Source organism: Chanodichthys erythropterus, chromosome 10 (genome assembly GCF_024489055.1).
Source record: "Chanodichthys erythropterus isolate Z2021 chromosome 10, ASM2448905v1, whole genome shotgun sequence".
In the NCBI taxonomy this organism is placed as follows: domain Eukaryota; kingdom Metazoa; phylum Chordata; class Actinopteri; order Cypriniformes; family Xenocyprididae; genus Chanodichthys; species Chanodichthys erythropterus.
Genome location: NC_090230.1, coordinates 48,441,476 through 48,465,947, shown reverse-complemented (window position 1 = coordinate 48,465,947; position 24,472 = coordinate 48,441,476). Strand labels below are relative to the sequence as shown.

Below are 24,472 nucleotides of genomic sequence, written 5' to 3'. Positions count from 1 at the left end.
GAAGAAACAGAGTTATTTCAACAAAAATATATCAAATGTGAAGTGTCACGCAGGGAATTGTGGGAATGTCAATTTACGTTTTTTCACTGTAAATTTTACAATGAATTGTTATTTTTCAGTTCCAAAAACCGCAGCATTTTTACAGTCTTTTACTGTTAAAATCACGGTCATTTTTTACAGTGATAGAATAAAGCGTAAAAATATCTTGTGTTAAAGGGTTAGTTCATCCAAAAAATGAAAATTCTATCATATATTACTCACCCTCATGTCGTTCCACCTGTAAGACCTTCATTCATCTTCGGAACACAAATTAGGATATTTTTGATGAAATCCAAAGGCTCAGTGAGGCCTCTATTTCCAGCAAGGTAATTAACACTTTCAGATTCCCGGAAAGATACTAAAAACATATTTAAGACAGTTCATGTGAATAAAGTGATTCAACCTTAATATTATTAAAGAATACTGCCGGACACAACAGCAGCTGGAAACTGGACACAATAATTTCTAGGATGTCTGGTTAGGACACAGTGTTAGGGTTAATACAAAACAGAAAGAAAGAAACTGCTGTAGCTATTGTTTTATGGCTCATCTAGAGTCTTTAATGGAGGGGAGATATATATTGAGCACATGACTTCAGCCCTTCAAGGCAGATTGCTTTCATGTATTGTTTTTTCTTGGTCTGCTCCCCTTGCAGACAGTGAGAGGGAGACAGAGAGATAAAAAAGCAAAAAAGAGAGACGGAGAGAATATACTGAAGACATCTCTACACGGCAAGCCTGTCAGGGAGGACAAACCTGCTGGTTACACTGGGATGGCTTACTGCCGGGTTTCCTGTCACACACTACTGTCAAAAAGTACCAAATACACACTCGCTCACACACAAACTTTCACAGAAAGAAAGTGTTTACTGCACAAACTGTTCGGCAGCTCAACATGCACACTCGAAACCCACTGCCATCTCTCAGACTGGGAGTAACGCCACGTTCACGGAGCCTGGTTTTCCCTTCCGACTGTCACCGCACCAGACGCTCAACAGCCCACGTACCACCCAAGACTCATCCCACGTAAATGATCTTTCCCTCAATTTTAAGTCTTCATTATCATGGTTTCTGCTTTTCTTCCACACCGATGGTATATCCCATGTCTTCTCTTGCACTTAGAGGTGAATTCGGGCCTTCGTTTTAAAGCTGGTGCATCGTCTTCAAAGGCCAGCAGGATTAGGTTTCTGGAAATGCCTGAGCTCTAATGGAGGCTGTAGACCATATAGACGGAAGCAGTAACCAGTAAAGTAGTGAAAGCTTGATCTCCAAATGCTTTAAGCATCGATAAAGTGCTGACGTTGCTGAGACTTAATCACACACGCGCGCTCGCTCCATACTCCCATCAACCTGTCTCCTGCTCTCCAGCCTTTACTGGAAGAACTGACCTGAGATGGTGAATTGAACTGAAAATCACGTCAGCATTGATCGAGTCTCGAAGCTTAAGTGCAATTCAGGAGGAGATTCAGCTCAGATGAACACGCAAGAAGGCGCACACACTCGACAACATAAGGAATAAGTGTATGTTTCGTTCATTTTAGCATGCATGCTTAAAGGTGAAGTATGTCATTTCAGTTTTGTTAATAAGAGTTAATAATATAGATAAGCCATGAACCAAAACAACCAGCTACCAGGTGAATCACATTACAAACCTTGATTTGGAGCAAAAAAAGTATTTGAAAATCAGGCTTTAAATGGCTTTAATGAGGGAAAATACAATCAAATGAAGCATTGCGAATTAAAAGCTATAGATAAATTCAAAACTACTGATTAGAGCTGTCACAATATCAGATTTTTCACTACATGACTATTGTGGCCAAAAGAATTCACAGTCGCGATATCTAGAAATCATGAAAAAATAAATAATACTATCAGTCAATTCATCTTTATTTTTTTATTCTTTATTTTTGAAGAATCACACCTGCATACAAAAGGGACAACTATATTTAATAGGAACCATTTTGAAATAACTTCCTTCTGTGAACTCATGTGGCTTCTTGTCACAGAATGAGGCAGAAATTGTGTTATTTTATAGTATTCTATACAATGTTAAAGGCTGTCAATTAGCATTGCATTATAAATATACATTATCCGAGATGGCTTGAAGAACACTGATATATATACTGTCACAATGGTGTGTTAATTCTCTTCATGTTTAATCAGTCAAGATGTCTCTCTCTGCATTTTATTCAGCTGCAGCCATATTAGGGATTTTCTGGAACGTCATAAATTATATTACTCCTATGAGTCTCACTTGTGAATGAAACAAATTACATGTGAGAGTTTAGCGTTCCTTAATGCTCACATCGCCCTATTTCAGGTAACAATGTATCAATGATTAACAACCTCCTAGCTTACAATAGGTCTGTCTATAAGGTTTATAAGCTATCTTGCTATCCCTGATTGGGATTCTTTTTTCTGGAACCTGACTGTTGTAATCTATTTGTTGAGCAAGTGTTTTTGTGTTGGACTGGTCTGGATACTTTAGCAAACTGCATCCGAATTCAGCAGTGTTAAAATATGTACTACATTTGATAAAGCTTATTGAACATTAATAAAGTATGCACAAATATTGATAGAATATATTCTATGAATAGTAGTGTGAAATGAGTAATAGTATGAAAAATTACTGTCTTGTTGGCATTGTCATGTGACCTGCTTTATTAGCTAAGTCATTGTTCCTGACTATTTACAAATATAATGACTCTCCTGTGGCCTCACACATCATCCAGGTATTTTTTGCCGTTGATTTTATGAATACTGTGTATTTGGGCATACTACACTTTTGAAATACTGCTTTTTGCATACTATACAGAATGGAAGGAGTTGTATTCAGACTTTAATAGGATATCAACCTACTAATGGCCTACTTTGTTGTCTCTGCACTTGGGATAAAGTATTCACTGAAAACATTTTCACAAATAGAATTGTTAATATGTGTATATGTGGTTTAAGAAAAACCAGGCGGTGAGCATTTTTTTTGAAAGGGAGTGTTGTATGAGAATACAGTTGTCCTGTATATATGTTTGTTAGACAATCTGGGTGAGGATTACACGCACAGCAATGACAAATGGGATTTGTATGTGTGTGTGTATGTGTGTGTGTGGTCTATTGGTGTGGAGAGCCTGTGTAGCAGATAAACGGTAAATAAATGGAGACGATTTCTATCTCGTCTCTTACAGGCCCACCGCCAGTACTGAGGAAGGGGGTAGGGGGTCATGCTGATAATACCCCTTAATGGCTGTCGCCACACAAACATTTAGCATTTAACCTGAGTTAGCGACAGATGCTAATGTGTCTCGCTGCACCACATCCAGTCCTGAAGAAGCCAGTGAGAATACACTAATTAAAACGAGAAGAAAAATAGAATTTAACTTGCATCATTTAACACCTGACTTTCAAGGCAATATTAGCATTAGATACTGTCGTGGTAGGAGGGTGTGATTAGAATAGCATGTAACATGTATTAGTATTAATATGGTAATCTAACTTGCTACAAAGAATACCACGGTTATACCATGGTAAACATCTAAAAAAAAACACAGTATTACCATAGTAACATATGGTAATGTATTATTATTTATATACTATTATTTATATTTTGGGTTAGGGTTAGGGTTATTTATTTATATTTATATTAATGCATAATATTTGTACTTAATATAATATGATTGATTTTATATGTTTTTATTTTTATTAGTATATATATATACAGCTATGGAAAAAATTAAGAGACCACTTAACATTAACATCTCTTAATTTTTTCCATAGCTGTATATATATATAAGGTTTATTATATTTTTTAGATAATGTATATTATATTATAGGATAATTGTATTTTTCAATTACTGAAAATTAGTTTTAGTTTTACTTAACAATAGCAGCACTGATGATAACAGGTAGTATCATGTGGTGTTTTGCTGAAAAATAAGGATAGAGAAGAGTCAAGGGCAAATTTGTTGTCATTTTTCACATTTATTTTGTCATATGGAACACTTTTTGTTTTTACCAGTTGCTCTGCAGTGCAAAAATGCACAATGGTTAATTTAATTTTGACTTTTTGACCAATTTCACTTTGTACCAGATGCTGATATTGTTTGGAAATTTGAATAGATGTTAAGTTATAGCTGTATATTTTATAATTATAGAAAATGTTCATTCATAGCTATAAATGTATGTCCTTTGCAGATGCTATCTTAAGAAAATTAAACAACTTGTTGGTTGGTTGGTTTGTTTGTAAGACAGGAAAAGAGAGATCACAGTTTCAGCAGTCTTATCCTGTGAGGGGGAGTTAGACTCCCACAGGACATTAAGACAGAGGACTCCTGAGGGCCATTGCACTAAACGCAGCTTTGCTACAGTGTTTCCACATGTCTCATCACTTTCTCTCTTTGGGCACAAAGAAAGATGGCTGGACATTTGTCATTGAAAGCCTGGCATGTAGCGAATGAGTGAGTGTGGAAGGGAAAACTGAGGAAGAAAAGAGACAACAACATCGCAGCTGCTAGTAGAGATGTTAGCAAGTGTCACGCCACCATCAGTTTCTCTCTTTCTCTTTCTATTTCTATGAGTTTGTTGTCTGTTTTGTTCTTTTGCTTTGGCTGCTGTTTTTTATTCTTCTTTTAAATTGGGACACATGATCTCTTGCTAGTTTGTCATTTTTCTTGTTTTGCTGTTTTGGAATTTTTTGCTCTTTTTGTTTAAGCGCAGTAAAATCTTTTTGAATTTTGTCTTTTCTCTTTCCCCCCCTTTTTGTCTTAACCCCAGGTCCGCTCACAAAAAAACACGATGAGTCTTCGATGAACAGACCGAGGGACGAAGGTATTTTTCTTGCATGTTTTTCCCTTTTTGTCTTGTTTTTAAGACTCTTTTTGGGGGGCGGTTGTAATATGTGCCATTATTTCTTTTGATTATTTTGTCTTGTATGTTTTTGTATTTTGCTTTTAGCTCAAAAAGTCACAGACACACACATACATATGCTCAAGCATATATGCACTAATTCATACACTGCTGATGTGGTTATTTGTGCTGCATATATTTTTAATCTCTTCTTGAAACAAATGATTCTTACATCATGTTATTATAACAAGCTTTTATTTTAGGAATAATGTCCTGTCAACGGTTATTAAGATTGCATTATACATTTTGTGTCCTTTCTGATGAATGGCAAAGGATTAGCCAGAAATCAATAAACTACAAATCCCATCAGCCCCCTGTGATTTAGTGCAATTTCATTGGCTGACATGCATCCAGCTGAGAATGCAGTAGAGTAGCTAATGCAGTAAGTCTGTAAAAGACAACAGGCTGGATTTATTGCTTTCAGTAGCAGAGTGAAATTGATTCTAGATCCTGAATGTTCTAATAGTTTTTAAACTTACTTAATATTAATCTTATATCTTAATATGCCCCAGATGATATAAATAAAAATGTCAAATAATTGCACTAATTGTATTGCTTAATTTTTGATAATAAGAAGGAAGTTGCAGACAAGCTCTTGTTGTGTATATGTGTGTTTACAGCATATACTGTGTGTCTGAACACATTTGTGTTTGTGTATGTGGTGTCCTTGCAAATGTGTGTGTGCATGTCTATCATTCCATGTAACACTCTCTCACAAATTCCACAAAATGTGTGTTTCTATTGGGTTTATATATATATATAGCTATGGAAAAAATTAAGAGACCACTTAACATTGATTTCTGAACTTGGAGTGGTCTCTTAATTTTTTCCATAGCTGTGTATATATATATATATATATATATATATATATATATATATATATATATATATGTGTGTGTGTGTGTGTGTGTGTGTGTGTGTGTGTGTGTGTGTGTGTGTGTGTGTGTGTGTGTGTGTGTGTGTGTGTGTGTGTGTGTGTGTGTGTGTGTGTGTAAAAAATAAAGCTGGCAGCTGTGGTTGCCAAAAATTCACTGTAAAAATACAGTGACAACATTTGGTGCCTGTATATTTTGCAGTTTAAGACTATATCTTTTACCTATAGGAAGTACTTAAATCTGCTTTGTATTTTAAAATATAACAATACAAGTAATAAAAGTAGAAGGTCACATGATGGCAATGAAAACTGGCTTTAACATGAAACATAAACATTTAGACATTATACATTATTAAAACAACTAAATACAATAGAGAGGAAAATATGTACATGCAGGACCGGTGCAGCAGGGGGGCCTGCACACATCGCAAGTGGGCCCCTGGGGACGAAGTGACTCCACAGGATACTTGCGTTACTCACATTTCAAATGAAATGTGCTGGTTTGAGATTCGAAATCACAAGTCATTCACACTTTACCGCTTACTGTTGACCATTTCGTAAATACAGCCCTAAATGTGTACATCAGCCTTTGCCTCAGTGTCAGCAGTTTTATTGAAAAAAGTCAGTAACAAGCAAAAGTATTTAAAAAATATCATACAATACTTTGAGGAAACAATTAAAAATATTCCACAGAATGAATAGTCTTGTTTTATTTAAAGGGTTAGTTCACCCAAAAATAAAAATACTGTCATTTATTACTTACCCTCATGCCGTTCAGAACAAAAATTAAGATATTTTAGTTGAAATCCAATAGCTCCGTGAGGCCTCTATAGGGAGCAATGGACACTTCCTCTCTCAAGATCCATAAAGGTACTAAAAACATATTTAAATTGGTTCATGTGAGTACAGTGGTTCAATATTAATATTATAAAGCGACGAGAATATTTTTGGAGCACCAAAAAAAAGCTAAATAACAACTTATTTTGTGATGGACGATTTCAAAACACTGCTTCATGAAGCATCAGAGCATAATGAATCAGTGTGTCGAATCTGCTGTTCGGAGCGCCAAAGTCACGTGATTTCAACCGTTGGCATTTGGACACGTGATCTGAATCATGAATAAGAAACAGATAAGATACTGCTTTTAGCTGGTCTAAATTATGTAGGTTATGTACACAAATTCACTTATATAGGGTTCCCTTCTGGACACGAGCACAATGTGTGTGTTTGTATGTGCTTTATAACTGTGCAGCCCAGGGGGCCCATCGTAATAGCCTGCACTAAGGGCCCGTCATTACTAAGTTACGCTACTGTGTACATGTAAAGACTAAAAAAAGTTATTTCTTTTTATTTAAGTGGGAAGAACACAAATATTTTATAATTCAATTCTTTAATTGTTAAATCAAAGAATATATAAATAAATTCTAAAAATGTACTGTCTTCTTAAAAGGATAGTTCATCCAATAATCATTTACTCACTGTCATGATGTTCCAGACCTGTATATGACTTTCATTTTTCAGAGGAACAAAAAAGAATCCAATCCAAAGACCCAGACTGTAAGTTGATTCACTGACAATCTTGATATCTGCCCAAGTTCTGACATACTTATCTTTTCTCACAAGAGAGTTCATAGAAGTAACATCCATTTCATAAGCATATCATACATCTGTAACATTTTAGAATACTGATCCTTCATTAATGAATAACTACACAGGAACAAATGAATAATGCATTATTAACACTCTAGTAATTACTATTAACTAACAAGAAACTCTGATGAATTAGTTAGTAAGTAATTGTGCTCAGTTGAACATGGTAGTTCATTATTAGCTAATCAGTAACTACAGTTTTTATACCTCCCAGAGAACTACTAAGATGTACTATACACAGGTTCATAATTAACATGAATGATGCATAATGTATAATTAATTCTTAAGAAAAGGTCATGGTAACCCACTAGGGATGCTCACATTGACCGTTTAACCGTTAACTGAAAGTAAGAATTTTAACCGATTAATACTATTTTTTTTTTTTTTTTTGCTGCTATAAATACATATATGCTTATTTGTTAACTCGGGGGGCGTGTCACACGTGGCAGACATATTTCGCTAAGCAACAAGCAAAATGAAGCGAGCGAAAATAAGTACTGTGTGGGACCATTTCGATAGAAAGGGTCAGGCACGCCGTTGGCACTGTGGACAGGGGGGTCAGGACCCCCGCAGTTTTCAAAAGACAGAAATCGACCCCCGCACTTTTGATAAGGGCTGCTTCAATCAGTCACAAACCCACTAGTAATGACTGAAGTATTACCAAATCCTTCAGAAGGAATTACTAATTATTTGGATCAGTGTTCTGAAGTGAGAAACATGATAATTCTCTAGTAACTACAGGAGTCATTGTAAACTTTTGAGGTTTTTGTACATTTTTGTACAGTAATTCCTTCTGATTTATTTGGTGACACTTGAGTAATTACTAATGGGTTACTATGATCTTCACTTTGGAATACTGATGTAGTAACACTTGAGTCATCACTATCCAATACTTTACAAATCTCCAGTAGTTACTAGAGAGTTATAATGTTTCTCACTTCAGAATACTGATCCAAATAATTAGTAATTCCTTCTGAAGGATTTGGTAATACTTCAGTCATTACTAGTGGGTTCCCATGATCTTCACTTTAGAATTAATTATACATTATGCATTATTCACATTAATTATGAACCTATATATAGTAGTTCTCTGGGAAGTATGAAAAAATAGGAGTTACTGATTAGCTAAAAGTGAACTACCACCTTTAACTGAGCACTATTACTTACTAATTCATTCATCAGAGTTACTTGTTAGTTAATAGTAGTTACTAGAGTGTTAATAATGCATCACTCATTTGTTCCTGTGTAGTTATTCATTAATGAAGGATCAGTATTCTAAAGTGTTACCCATAAGTCTTTTGACTCTTAGTTTCCAATTAATCAGTTGATTCAGAAACCTTTCTGAATAAATTGTTCACATGTTCAGTTCCTTCTTTTGTGTTCCACTGAAGAAAGAAAGTCAAACTTGAACAACATAAGGGCAATTAAAAACTATTTTCATTTTGAGAATGTATATATACATTCTATATATAGTATATGATTTTTTGACTAATCACACACTTATTGTGAAATTAAGCATACACCATTTATCTTGTTTAACATTTAATCATTTTGTCATCATTTGCTATATCCAGCAAAGTAAACCATTACATTGAAGGGGGATTCTCACAAAACTGTATTTTCTGCAAGCTTTTTTCAAGGTAAATGCAGGTGTCTTTCCAAAAAAGGACATTTGGAGATTCCATAAGACACCAAATAACCAAATGATATAAGGAGTCCATGTAATTAATATATTTATGCACATCAAAGCACCCATTAATAAATAAATTACATTTTTTTTTTTTTTCAGAATTCAAAGTGTATAGTATGTGTACAGTGCAACAGCAAAGAACTTGTTTACATTTTAGACAAGTCAAGATGTGATACCAAACAGGACCACATGGAGATGCAAAAAAAAAAAAAAACCTAAATCAACTGCCTTGACCTGACTGCATATAGCTTCAGATCCATTCAGAATTACTAAACACAGCAACATACACATGACAAATTAAGACATTATCCTAAATGTCTGTGGAAACAATGTGAATGTACTGAAATGTGTGTATGCATAAATCCAATGTGTGATCCATCCATACGTTGAGAGCACACATACATACACACACATACAATATAACAGACAATATAATGCTTGCTTACTGTGCTATTCCTGTACGTTACAGCAATCGTCTTTACCTTGATTGCAATCCTCATCCATTAAAACTTTACTAGAGAGACACTACTTTGTTCATAATTTGTGTATCATCTGGCCATACAGTGGTGGATGTTTTGACGATGTTTGTTCTAAAGCGAATCACACACTGGACAGAATAATTCACTGAAAACGCTACATGAGTCTCTATTCTCTCTTCCATCTCTGATGTAATCAGTATCCTTTACATTAGTGCTGTTTTGGACTGATTGTTTGAATAAATTTGCTTACTGGATCATTGGACTGAAACCTTTCCCTGAGTTATTGGCTCAAAATCTGATCGCAAACAGAGAAGCTACATAGCGTCTCCAGGGTTAGAGGTGCTTGCACCATTGTAGATGCTTAGTGTGATCAACTCCTGAGATCATCTGTGTAATGTAAATTACGTTAATGACACAATTTCACATGCTTCAGTAATTTATTTGCTTTATTTTAATTAAATTATTTTAACACATTAAGGATTTATATATATATATATATATATATATATATATATATATATATATATATATATATATATATATATATATATTATATTTTAGCCAGCTTCTGCACCTGACGCACAGCACAAGGACTCAACTTTGATCAACCCTTGCGAGGCCTGGTCCGAGTGGAACCCGTCTTGAAAAACCTCTGTATGACCCTGGCCACTGTACTGTAACTCAGTTTGGTGGTGTTACCGATCTTCTTATAGCCTAGGCCATCTTTGTGGAGAGTAACAATTCTAACTCTCAAATCCTCAGAGAGTTCTTTGTCATGAGGTGCCATGTTGAACATCCAGTGGTCAGTATGAGAAAATTGTACTCAAAGCACCAAATTTTAACTGCTCTAATACAAGATCCACACATTTGTATGGTCCTGTCAAGCAGACAAAAACATGAACATGATGAATAGGACTTGTAGCTTTGCATGGTTAAACAACATACAACTGTTATCACTTAGGGTGTACTTACTTTTGTTGCCAGCTATTTTGACAATAATGTTGAGTTATTTACAGAGGACAGTAAATCTATATTGCTATACAAGCAGCACATTGATGTTACGGGTGGCTGGTAGAGAGATGAGGCAGATACGGATTTCCACGATAATAGAGACTTTACTTCAAACAATGGCAATGAACAACAGACAGACACCTTAACAAAACAGAGAACGGACGAGGAGTGCAGGGAGTGAGTGCATTATATAGGAGTGCTAACAATAGAGTCCAGGTGCAGGTGATGAGTGATGATGAGGAACTGACGAGGGAAGTGAGTGCAGGTGTGGAGAACAGGAGGATTCTGGGAAATGGAGTCCAGGGAAACAAGGGATCTGTAACAGTACCTCCCCCTCCCGGTAGGCGCGTCCTCGCGCCGTAGATGTAACAACCGGGAGGGGGGCGGGCGCCCTGGAGACCTCAAACCGGAGCAGGGGAAGGAGTAAACTGGAGTGGAGGTCTCCAGGGCAGGTCCAAAAACCATGGCGGGTCAGGAGCCGTGGGCAGCCATGGCGGGTCAGGGGTTGAAGGCAGCCTTGGCGGGTCAGGAGCCGTGGGCAGCCATGGCGGGTCAGGAGCCGAAGGCAGCCATGGCGGGTCAGGTGCAGCGGGCAGCCATGGCGGGTCAGGTGCAGCGGGCAGACATGCAGCGGGCATACATGGCGGGTCAGGTGCAGCGGGCAGCCATGGCGGGTCAGGAGCCGAAGCCTTCGAGGCGTTGAGCCCAGGCGTCGCTGAAGGACTGGCGGGTGATGGCGGAACCGAAGGCTCCGCCGACCGAAGCGCAGCCGGGGCTCCAGAAGGCCGCAGTGCAAGCAGAAGGACAGCCAACAAAACGAACACCGGGGGGAGTGAGGAGGCCAACTGAATCCGAGGGACGGAGTGACGGAGCGGAGACGGAGGAGTGAAGTCCAGAGGGGAGGGCAGGCTGATGAATGACCAAGGTGTGAGTGGAGGCAGGATGGAGACTGGTGAAGCTGGAGGACTGATGGGCAACGGTGGAGCAGAGGGAGGTTGGAGCCGGGGTGAAGGTAATCGCCCAGAGGTCCGAGGTGGAGATCTGGGCGAGGGGGCTTGAGGTGGAGGTGCAGTATAGACATGACTAGGAGGAGGCGGGAGAGGGAGGCAGGGAGGGAAAACAGTCTTTGGGCTGGAGAGTTCAATCACAGAGACCATACTAGGAGCGGCTGGCTCGGCGGCGGCGGCTGGAGCGGCAGGCTCGGCGGCGGCGGCTGGAGCGGCAGGCTCGGCGGCGGCGGCTGGAGCGGCTGGCTCGGCGGCGGCGGCTGGAGCGGCTGGCTCGGCGGCGGCGGCTGGAGCTGAGGGCTCGGCGGCGGAGGCTGGAGCTGAGGGCTCGGCGGCGGCGGATGGAGCTGAGGGATCGTAGGCGGCGGCTGGAGCTGAGGGCTCGTAGGCGGCGGCTGGAGCTGAGGGCTCGTAGGCGGCGGCTGGCGCTGAGGGCTCGTAGGCGTCGGAGACTGGAGAACTTTGCTCGGCGGCGGAGACTGGAGAACTTTGCTCGGCGGCGGAGACTGGAGAACTTTGCTCGGCGGCGGAGACTGGAGAACTTTGCTCGGCGGCGGAGACTGGAGAACTTTGCTCGGGCGGCGGAGACTGGAGAACTTTGCTCGGCGGCGGAGACTGAGAACTTTGCTCGGCGGCGGAGACTGGAGAACTTTGCTCGGCGGCGGAGACTGGAGAACTTTGCTCGGCGGCGGAGACTGGAGAACTTTGCTCGGCGGCGGAGACTGGAGAACTTTGCTCGGCGGCGGAGACTGGAGAACTTTGGTCGGCGGCGGAGACTGGAGAACTTTGCTCGGCGGCGGAGACTGGAGAACTTTGCTCGGCGGCGGAGACTGGAGAACTTTGCTCGGCGGCGGAGACTGGAGAACTTTGCTCGGCGGCGGAGACTGGAGAACTTTGCTCGGCGGCGGAGACTGGAGAACTTTGCTCGGCGGCGGAGACTGGAGAACTTTGCTCGGCGGCGGAGACTGGAGAACTTTGCTCGGCGGCGGAGACTGGAGAACTTTGCTCGGCGGCGGAGACTGGAGAACTTTGCTCGGCGGCGGAGACTGGAGAACTTTGCTCGGCGGCGGAGACTGGAGAACTTTGCTCGGCGGCGGAGACTGGAGAACTTTGCTCGGCGGCGGAGACTGGAGAACTTTGCTCGGCGGCGGAGACTGGAGAACTTTGCTCGGCGGCGGAGACTGGAGAACTTTGCTCGGCGGCGGAGACTGGAGAACTTGGCTCGGCGGCGGAGACTGGAGAACTTGGCTCGGCGGCGGAGACTGGAGAACTTGGCTCGGCGGCGGAGACTGGAGAACTTGGCTCGGAGGAGACTGGAGAACTTGGCTCGGAGGAGACTGGAGAACTTGGCTCGGCGGAGACTGGGGTTGAGGGCCATTTCATCCCCTCAAATACAATTAAAATCCCCACAGGCACTGGAGCTGGCTCTGTGGGGACTGGAGCTGGCTCTGGAGATACTGGAGCTGGCTCTGGAGATACTGGAGCTGGCTCTGGAGATACTGGAGCGGGCTCTGGAGATACTGGAGCGGGCTCTGGAGATACTGGAGCGGGCTCTGGAGATACTGGAGCGGGCTCTGGAGATACTGGAGCGGGCTCTGGAGATACTGGAGCGGGCTCTGGAGATACTGGAGCGGGCTCTGGAGATACTGGAGCGGGCTCTGGAGATACTGGAGCGGGCTCTGGAGATACTGGAGCGGGCTCTGGAGACATTGGGGCCGCTTTCTTCCTCCTCCTCCGCTTACTGGGCCCAGTAGCGGAATATGGGTCCAGCCTGGGGCAGGCAGGGAGTTCGCTGGAGCGGTGTGCGGAGGAAGCCGGAGGTTGACTAACTGGCCCGGCCAACCGTGTTTCTGGATGGACCGGACGACAACACTGATCCTGAACCTCTTTCACTAAGAATTTGGAGCCATTCAACCACAAAATTAAATTGATAGTTTCGCTTAAGGAGAAACAAAAACAGGTTCATCAAAACGGATAGTGTCGTCATCCAATCCATCCAAAAACAGGGAGATCAACTGAGCGTCGGGCCAGTTAGACAAGCAAGCAAGCTCAACGAACTCCTCCACATACCTCTCCAGCGAACGTCCTACCTGCAGGAGCCCGATAATGCGTTCGCTGGCTGTTAGGGTGAGAGGCGATGGAGGAGCTGGATCCAGGGAGCTGGGGAAAGTCTCCATTCTTTTTTTTTCGTGGAAAATCCGGTCGGTTTTGGTCCGTTCTTCTGTTACGGGTGGCTGGTAGAGAGATGAGGCAGATACGGATTTCCACGATAATAGAGACTTTACTTCAAACAATGGCAATGAACAACAGACAGACACCTTAACAAAACAGAGAACGGACGAGGAGTGCAGGGAGTGAGTGCATTATATAGGAGTGCTAACAATAGAGTCCAGGTGCAGGTGATGAGTGATGATGAGGAACTGACGAGGGAAGTGAGTGCAGGTGTGGAGAACAGGAGGATTCTGGGAAATGGAGTCCAGGGAAACAAGGGATCTGTAACAATTGACAACTCTAAAATATATCCAAGTTTCATTTCTATAGTATTGTCCCTTGGGAAGATATATTAAAATGGTTGCTAAAATGTGAGGGGTGTACTCACTTTTGTGAGATACTGTAATATATATATATATATATCTTTTCACCAGTAATTAGTACTTACTACTTTCATTTAAACCATATTTTAGTAAAATTCTAGCTGTTGTTTCATCAAATAAAACAATTAACAGGGTTTTACAGTATTGTTTTTTCATGCTGTTTCGATTTAAAATGACTATCATTCTTTACAGCATACATGTCTCTGCATGTGCAGGGCTTGCACTCATTGCGTTGAGTTCTCGGATTTCGGGCGTCTCTAATTGCAGAGGTTTAAATAGAGACACTGCCAGCTAATCCAATTTTGCGTCTCTGAACACGGGAGAGAAGAGGAGAGGAAATGCACAGCAGAGATGGAGGAAAGGAGGAGAACGACAGAGAGGAGAGATGAAAAAGAGGAGGAGAGGGGGAACACTCAGATCCCCAATTTAAGAGCATGGAGGGGGAGAGATCGCTAAAAAACTGTCATGATAAAGATGAGTATATGATGAAATAAGATTCATGGAGCTTTGAAAGTGAGAGAGGATGTGTGGGCGGGAGACAGGAACAAGAAGGGAGGGATAGTCGTGGTGCAAAAGGTAGTGCGCTTGCTCACGACACACGAGAGCCGTTGGCTCACGGGGACCCGGGTTCGAATCCGTTGTGTCCTGATCCCCTTCCCATTCCACCGTCTCTCTGCTTTAATTTTCCTGTAAATAACGTCAAGAAAAGCCCAGACAGAAAAGAACAAAAGATGGGGAGTGAAGTCCCATAACGAGAGCAGAGAGACAAAGATGAAGGCAAAGAGTTGAGGAGAGGGGGAGAGAAGAAGGAAAAGCAGGAGATCAGAGAGAAATGGAGGGGGAGGTGCGGCATAGGAGAGGAAGAGAGAGATGCAGGCTTGGAGGAGGAGAGACAGAATAGCGTTCTTGTATTTTGAGGATGTTTTGAAGCGAATAGGATACTAAGGCCTCTGTTGAAAGGATCTGAGTGTTGTGCTTGCTCTCTCTCTCTCTCTCTCTCTCTCTCTATTTCGGACTCTTTCCATCCCATATTGAGGCTAACGCATTGCATACGGTCTCTCTCTCTTCCTGTGTCTCCCCATTCTTCCGTCGCTCTCTCTCTCACACACACACACAAAGATTATACTCATGGATTCGTAAGCAGGGTTGTCCCAGATAAGATGTTTGTGGATTCTATGTGCTTCTCTGTGATGCATCGCACACACACACAAAAAAAAAAAAATCTCAATACTGCAGCAAAAAAAAAAAAATGGCTTGGAGAAATCTGCTTTTACAGCATCTGATTCTACACTTATTATTGTTGACATTGAAGGGATCGTTCACCAAAAAAATGAATACTCGGTCATTATTTACTCACCCTCATGTACCCAATTTCCTTTGAACAAAAGCAGATGTTTAGCTGAATGTACAAGCTGCTCCATATAATAAAAAGTGGATGAGGATCAGAGTCTGTTAAAGCTTCAAATAGGTTTCATAAAAACAGTCCACATGACCCGTCTTCTATATTTCAAGTCTTCTGAAGTCATATGATGAGACCCAGACCCAAATTTAAATTTGCTAAAAACTTGCCCTTAGCATCTTGCTTGACAAGTATTGGTCACCCTTCACTTTCAGTGTATAGCAAATAATTGCTTGGACATTCTGCTAAATGATTCCTTTTATGCTGCTCAGAAGAAAAAAAGTCATTCAGGCTAGGAATTACATGAGTGTGAGTGAACTATTTAATATTTACATATATGCATCAACTGCCAACTGTGCCTCTGGTGATCAGAGTTTGGTTCCTGGCTTGAGATCCTTTGCCAATCCTGTTCCCCTCTCTCCACCCTGTGCTTTCCTATCCATCCTCTTTAGCAGGGGTATCCAAACTCGGTCCTGGAGGGCCACTGTCCTGCAGAGTTTAGCTCCAACAAAAATAAAACACACCTGAACCTGAATTACTAGAAACTTCCAGGTGGATGTGTTGAGGCAAGTTGGAGCTAAACAGTGGCCCTTCAGGATAGAGTTTGGAGACCCCTGCTCTATACTGTCCTATCCAATAAAGGCATAAAAAAACCCACCAAAAACATAACTTTTTTCCTGATTAAACATTGACATGTGTTTTTACCAATTAAAAATTGGTAATATCATACCCACCCAGTCAAAAATTGTTCAGAAAAAGGTTTCTTTTTCACAGCTCAGTAAACTTAGAGTTCTCAGTTATGCTTCAAATACATACCACCTTTGTTTCTCCTAAATATCCTTTCGGGAAATAAAAATGTGACAATAGTTGACATAAACCAATAAAATTAATGTGAATAGCAACGGTCTTCAAATAATTTGATGAGAAAAGTTCATATTGAAATCAATTGTAGCTTTTGCATCTTGGAAGATCTGAGTTCAGTTGGAGCAACTTTAAGATTTCTTCTGAAACTTCAGAGGAAATACACTACCGTTCAAAAATTGGAAGTCGGTAAGATTTAAGAAAAAAAATGTTCGTGTTGTTTTTACTCAACAAATCTGCATCAAAAATACTGTAAAACTGTAACCCTTTTCTATTTGAATATATTTCAAAATGTAATTTATTACTGCGATGCAAAGCATCATTATTTACTCCAGTATTCAGTGTCACATGATCCTTCAGAAATCAGTCTAATATGCTGATTTGGTTCTCAAGAAACATTTATTATTATTAGCAATTTTGAAAACAATTATGCTGATTTTTTTTTTTTTTTTGATGATGATGAATAGAATGTTTATTGATGAATAGAACAGCAGTTATTTGAAAAATGAGTCTTTTTAATCAATTTAATGCATCCTTACTGATTAAAAATTAAAAAAAAAAAAAATAAATAAATAAATAAAACCTCTTTCCTTTGGCCATCCAAGTCGCCTCATAGTGACACAAAAAGCAGTTCCGTCCTGATAAAGATTTCCCATCAGCTGATTGGCTGGTCACAGCACACTGCCATAACAGCACACCTGATCCACACAGTCCTATCTGATTGGCCGAATCATTGGTGTCATTGCTTCAATGGCACCAATGAAACACACACGTTTACCAAGTAACTCTTGCACTGAGGGTGTGAAACAACACACATGAAAGCCAGGGAAAAAAAATCTAGCAGTCTAATATTAGTCTTGTGTGTATCTGTGCATCTAAAACAGATACTCTGGGATAACTGAACTTGTTTATATTGGAAAATCAGTGGTCTCTGTATTCAAGAGACCCCAGCAATGTGTTTATACAAAGTGCCCATACTTGTGCACGCGTATGTGAGTATGTTCATGCATGATCGTACATAGGTGTGTGTGCTGAGCAAACAGATGTGCTCATTGTATTATATCTGTGTGTGTTTATAAAGAGGTGTGTTTGTCTACAAGCAAAGGTGTTTGTGCAAAGATTAAGATGAAAAAGTATGTGTGTGTGTGTGTGTGTGAGTGTGCAGTCGCTGTAATGCGTTTGTAACCCGAGATTCAGGTGGTGATGCAGGCAGGCGTGCAAATACGTGCGTAGAATTTGTTTCCGTGGCAACAGGCATGAGTGAGTCAGTGCTGGTGAGCTTCTATTAGACAGAGAGAGAGAGAGAGATGAGGCAGTTTCCATAGCGACTCAGCATCACAGCTGCCCGTGTGTGTGTGATTTTGTGTGTCCGTGAAAGGACCTTGGTCTGTGTAACTTTTATTTTATTCTCTTTTGTGTGCCATTTCCTTTTCACATCTCGATCTCTTCCTGTCTCTCTCTCTTTCTCTCACTGTTACTCCAGCCGTCTTTCCCCCTCTCTCTCTTAATCTGTCTCACTCGCGCTTTTATGATTTCTCCCATCTCTCTCACCCACACTCTTTCTTTCTCTCAGACCCCCCTCCTTCTCTCTCGGGGTAAACAGATGTCGTGGTAGTTATTTATGTTTCTGCATGGTCTGGTTTTCATATGAATTATCTACAGCGCTTGCACACCGCAGAAGCACTGGCTAACTGGACATCTCTGACTGCCCTCACACACTCCATACACACACACACACACACACACACACAAGCATCTCAGAGAACATATGTATATATGCATGAGCATGTGCAGCTCAAACACACTGCAAGAGAAAAGCGAAAGGTAAAAAAACTGTGCCAATAAGCAGCACATATAGATGTGAATCTAAAAGAGACAGAATAAACCAATCTGGAGACTTGAGATGGGGGAATTTAGAAGGGTCGAAGGACAGAGAAGGTACCAACGAAGCACACAAGGGAGCGCAAAAGGTACCAATGCAGAGGGGGATCCAAGATGTGAGATGCTGGAATTGTTGAGAGAGTCAAAGCTTTGTCAGAGCCAGTCTGACCTATCAGAGCTTTTTATTCCAAATTTACAGAGAAGCGAGAGAGAGAGAGAGAATGCACACAGACTGTACTAACTGATACAGGGGATACATCAGAATATCAGAGCAACAGAGTTTTGGAAGAGAAACAGACAGACTATGCCAGCAGAGTGCAGAAATCATTAGCCAATCCGAGGCAGACCATGCCAAAAGATCCCGGAGTGTAAGAATACGATTGAGGATATGTTTGGAAGAGTGAACTAATATACTATTTCTGCAATATACTGTGTTTGCATTTGTATACTCGGATGACATACTAAAGTTGTCATTATATGCATTATACAACAGAACATATTGCACTGTTTACTGTAATGCACTGTACTCAACTTGACCTTCTATTTTAAGAGTGACAAGTGAACTGGAAGCAATATCAACTACTATTTTTACCATCTCCTTCTTGACTCATTATTTCATCTGACCGTGAAACGGGAACACACCACTAATTCCACTAATACCGCTCTATGATTGCAGTATACGGTATACATCTAGTATTCAATTCCTAACTGACTAAAGAAAGCAACTGCACACTAAATAAAGCCTAAAATGCACCTTATTCATTTACAAATACAAATACAGATAATCATTAATTTCTGCTTAAAGTTTTAAAACACTACAAAACATTTTTCCAACATTTTTGAAATGAATGTATTAAAATATAGTTCTATATCTGTGATGCTATATACACTACCATTCAGAATGGATTAAATTGATGAAAAGTGACGGTAAAGATGTTTATCATGTTAGAAAAGATTTTTATTTCAAATAAATGTGGTTCTTTTGAAATTTCTATTAAAGGGTTAGTTCACCCAAAAATGAAAATTCTGTCATTTATTACTCACCCTCATGCCGTTCCACACCTTCGTTCATCTTCGGAACACAAATTAAGATATTTTAGTTGAAATCCATTGGCTCCGTGAGGCCTTCATAGGGAGCAATGACATTTCCTCTCTCAAGATCCATAAAGGTACTAAAAACATATTTAAATCAGTTCATGTGAGTACAGTGGTTCAATATTAATACTATAAAGCAACGAGAATATAAAACAAAATAAAGACTTATAAAGTGATGGCCGATTTCAAAACACTGCATCATGAAGCTTCGGAGCATAATGAATTCAGCCATTGGCAGTTTGACATGCAATCCGAATCATGATTCGATACACTAATTCATTATGCTCCGATGCTTCATGAAGCAGTGTTTTGAAATCGGCCATCATTAAATAAGTCGTTATTTTGGGGTTTTTTTGGCGCACCAAAAATATTCTCGTCGCTTTATAATATTAATATTGAACCACTGTACTCACATGAACTGATTTAAATAGGTTTTTAGTACCTTTATGGATCTTGAGAGAGGAAGTGTCATTGCTCCCTATGGAGGCCTCACGGAGCCATCGGATTTCAATTAAAATATCTTAATTTGTGTTCCGAAGATTAACGAAGGTCTTATGGGTGTGAAACGGTATGAGAGTGAGTAATAAATGACAGAATTTTCTGTTTTTGGTGAACTAAACCTTTAATCAAAGAATCTTGAAAAAAATCATGCTTTCCACAGAAATATTAAGGAACTATTTTCAACATTGATAATGAGAGAAATTGTTTCCTGAGCACCAAATCAGCATATTAGAATGATTTCTGAAGGATTGTGACATCATAAATGACACAAAAAACTGTGTATTACAATATAAAACAGTTATTTTAAACTGTAATAATATTTCACAATTTTACTGTTTAATATATTTTTGATTAAATAAATTAACCATAGTTATGTCCTTCATAAACTTAAAAACATCGTACCCCAAGCTTTTGAATGGTAGTGTATAAGAAATATTAATTTAATTGTCAATTTAATGTGCATGGTTAAAAAATAACAAATATGTTTATTACAGTTTGCTCACTAAGCAAATCATTACTGTTTATTTCTCAATGAAGCTGCAGCATTTGTTTATGCTTTACACAGATATTAGGGATCGTCGGAAGAAGCCTGTGATGTTGTTTATCCATGGTGGTTCATACATGGAGGGGACAGGAAACATGTTTGATGCAAGCGTTCTTGCTGCCTATGGAAACGTGATTGTTGTCACTATGAACTACAGATTGGGCGTTCTGGGTAAGTACAATATTTTTTTGTTTTGTTGTATTATTTTTATTATTGCTGTTGTTGTTATCATGTGATAGATAGTTATTAATTTATTTTTTTAATGTAATTTAAAGGATAGTTTACCCAAAAAAATTTAATTCAGTCATCATTTACTGTTCCAAACTTGTATGATGGTCTCTCTTCTTTGAGAATGGGCTGGCTGTTCTTTTTAAATGGCAAAAGGGACTGTCAAGCTCCAAAAATGAAATAAAAAGGCCCATAAAAATGTCAGCGTTTTTCTGAAAATCTCCATCATGACTGTCAAATCTCATTGAAATATTTTAAACATGGCACGTCAAGTCATGTTGCACCAGATTTAACATCAGTAAAGTCAAATGTCATTGGTTCTCATGCCAAAGCCTCTACAACATGTCTTGGCATGCCAGTTTTGAATGCAAGTAAGTGCAAATGAGATTTGAGCACTATTGTGTTGCTTCAGAAGATTTGTGGATGAATGATTCCTCTTAAATTTCCAGTGTAAACTAGGGGTGGGAATCTCTAGGCACCTCACGATTCGATTCGATCATGATTCAGAGGGCTGTGATGCAATGATAAAATGATTATCGATGCATCTTTTCGTCTATAAAGATTATTTTTTTCTCACTGTGTGACTACTCGATACTTTTAAAGCAAAGTATTTGTAATGATCCATAATGAATTATTTCTAATATATATTTTTTAATTGATTTGGCAAGTCAACTGAAGGTTACATTTGCCAGCATATCTCCCAGCATTGAAAAGAACCAACAGGAAAAGAAATTTGTGCCTGTAGCAGCATACTTGTAGTAAATTAATACAGACTTCAGCATATTCTGAATCACTAACATAAAATAATAGACTTCTAACAGACATTTTTCTGTTATGTGCAATAAGCAATATAACAATATTATATAATATTAATAATATAACAATAACACAACTCGCCTTTTGGTTTCCGTCAACATTACGTTATCAATTAACATTTAGAAAATCAATTTTTGACATTTGTGAATCGATTCAGAATCGTATGCAATGCATCTAAGAATCTAATTTTTCCCCCAACCCTAGTAAAACCGTTTGTGCAGTTTATTTTTTAACATTTGTAATATTTAACTTGATTATGAACTTAATGTTTAAGTTCACATAATATTTAACTTCACATATTTGAATTTTTAAGTTCATTAAAACAAGTACAACACAAAACTCCATATGAATGTGGCATTTTCTATTTTCTGAGAACCTAAAAATGTTGAAAAGATTGTAGTGTAAAGAAAGGGGGAGATGTAGTGGCGGTTCGACTGTTTAGAGCTCAGTTATTGAATTTTAAATCTATTTTGTGAATGATATGGAACCATCAGAGAAGAATATTGATTTATTCTCTTCATTTTGAGTTGTCAGAGTATTTTTTGAGTCATTAGCATCTAGATGTGATGTTCTGCTCTACTTCAACTTTAACACATTAAGTGACCTCATCTAGAATAGAGGAATTACAGTAATTTAATCAGGAAGGAGAAACGGCCGAAACTCTAGAAGTGGAGTACTGCTCTTTGTCAATTTAAAGATACTGAAAAGTGTTTTTTAGGATATGAGGATTACAATAACCCAATCGGGGAGATGTAAAAGCCCACTAAAATATTCCACTTTCAGTGAAAAAAAAAAAAGACCCAATTATGACTACATTTCCAAGCTGTTAGTAATGACGCTTAAGTTTCAAGCTTGTCTTAGGTATCATAACAAAGATTTTGTGAGGAATGTTCCACCCATGGTGTGAGAGACCTGTGTTTGCGCCGTTTCTGCACAGCATTCTGTGAGTCGAGATGACTCCCGTTTTCCATGAACGCATAATGAATGCAGAAGGCCAGGGTGAGTTTACCTTCAAGAATGACAGATTGAATATAAATCTAAACAGACTAAGAAGGTAAATGAAACAGTTCCCTGTGGAGATGAAGTGATCTGAGGGAATCACAGTCAAAGTTGTAAGTGGAGTAGTTTTGGCCTGTGTGTGTTCTCTAGTGTGTTTATTTAATACAATGATCAAAAGATTCTCATATCGGATGGTGTGCGAATAGAGAAGAGAGTTTCCATGTTTAGGATATTTGTGCGCTATGAATACTAGCGTACTGTGCTGAATACGGTATACATTTTATTTTTATTTTTTATAAAAAGTATGGGATAAACTTTTCAACACTATGCAATATTTACTATGTTGCATGTATATGTATACTATGTTGCATGTTTAATTCGTCAAGTGGCATCAAGTATGATTGAAAATACTTTGTCTTTGGTGTTTATGTATTTGCTCTGAAAGGACTTAAAATGATTATTTTTCTTAATCAGAAAATGTATTATTTCAACCAAACAGTCATTGTAACCCAGTAGATTCAAAATGCTTAATTCAAGAAGTAAAATAAAAGACATGATTTTCACATTGTTTTTTGTCAAAATTAAACAGCAGTGTCGTTAACAAAAACTATTAAAGACATGTTTGTTAATTGAAATAAACGTAATATTTTATAATATATAAATTTTAGATTTAAAAACTTTAAAAAATGAAAAATGTTGTCTTGGCAAATAACTGAAATAAAGCATGTTTAGTTTGAAGTACTAAACTACTGAAAATATAAAAGTGAAAAGTAATTCAAAATATGAATTACTTTAATAATATGTAAATAAAACTAAAATAACATCATTAAACACTAAGAATATTTAAGTATTTTAAAACTTTTGACAGTATTGGTGTCATATCAGTTTAGGTTTTGTTCATGTTTTCATGTCTTTTATTTTGTAGTTTTTAATAGTAGGGCTGTCCGAAATCACCCCCATGCCCTTAAATGGAGCACTATTTGAGCGTACAGCCATTTGAAATGTGAAATGTTGAAATGTTTGAAATTGAAATGTTCAATGGCGAATGTAGTGCGTCCAGATTACATTCATACTATAAACATGCTTTTTTAGCACTCGCAAAGTAAGTACTTATTCAAAATAAGTACCTACTCAAAAGAGTATGCAATTATGGATGCAGCCAACATTATCAAGTGAACTCATTCAATCCCATAATGCACCCCAATAACGAGTGGACAACTGATGTACACGCAACACCTAGAGAATACCCATAATGCACTGTGAGGGTCGTATTGAATGACTTCCTGTGTCTCGCCCAGTGGTGTAATGTAACGAAGTAATAATACTTCGTTACAGTACTTAAGTATTTTTTGAGAGAATCTGTACTTTACTTGAGTCTTTATATTTCTGTCAACTTTTACTTTTACTCCACTACATTTCCTAAATAAAATGTATACTTTTACTCCGATACATTTTCCCAAAGCATTTTCGTTACTTACTACAAAATAAAGTCGGAAGAACACAGACTGCAAGCAAGTGCTCGCACAACCGCAGTTAATTTCATTTTCCGGGTTGCATCCGTTGCTGGAGCGGCTGAGAATATGCGCTGTCATTATACAGTATGAGAGTGGCCTCTAGAGGCGAAATAAAAACTATTACTGATGCCTCGTATTGTTTGTTTTGACACGTGACGTGAGGCTGCGCGCTGCCTCTATGCGCGCTGCACAGAGCGGGGCACTTCAAAAACGGATTTAAAACGAACAACAAAACGGTATGTTATAGTGTACTTAACAGTACATGTTTTCATATCATTATAAAGTAATTAGTTAGATGCTGCATTTGTGGAGAACAGTAGTATGTTCTCCGTCGAGGCTAACATTTGTAGTACCTCAAGCGGTTAAAACAATGTGACAAAAATACCAACTGT

At 39.1% G+C, this 24,472-nt stretch overlaps 1 protein-coding gene across 7 annotated transcripts in view; it reads left to right on the top strand.

The window, feature by feature from the left end:
- Nucleotides 1–24,472, top strand: part of nlgn2b (neuroligin 2b) — a 63,318-nt gene that overhangs the window by 19,083 nt on the left and 19,763 nt on the right. For 2 of the 7 annotated variants that reach the window (XM_067399352.1, XM_067399355.1), the window contains one exon: nt 20,545–20,694. In XM_067399352.1, the coding sequence (XP_067255453.1) occupies nt 20,545–20,694 (150 nt within the window). Of the gene's footprint in view, nt 1–4,805; nt 4,860–11,425; nt 11,432–11,741; nt 11,764–13,596; nt 13,609–14,567; nt 14,610–14,780; nt 14,804–15,063; nt 15,087–18,504; nt 18,516–20,542; nt 20,695–24,472 lie in introns of all 7 variants that reach the window. The other 5 variants (XM_067399353.1, XM_067399358.1, XM_067399351.1 and 2 more) reach the window with 5 other exon arrangements.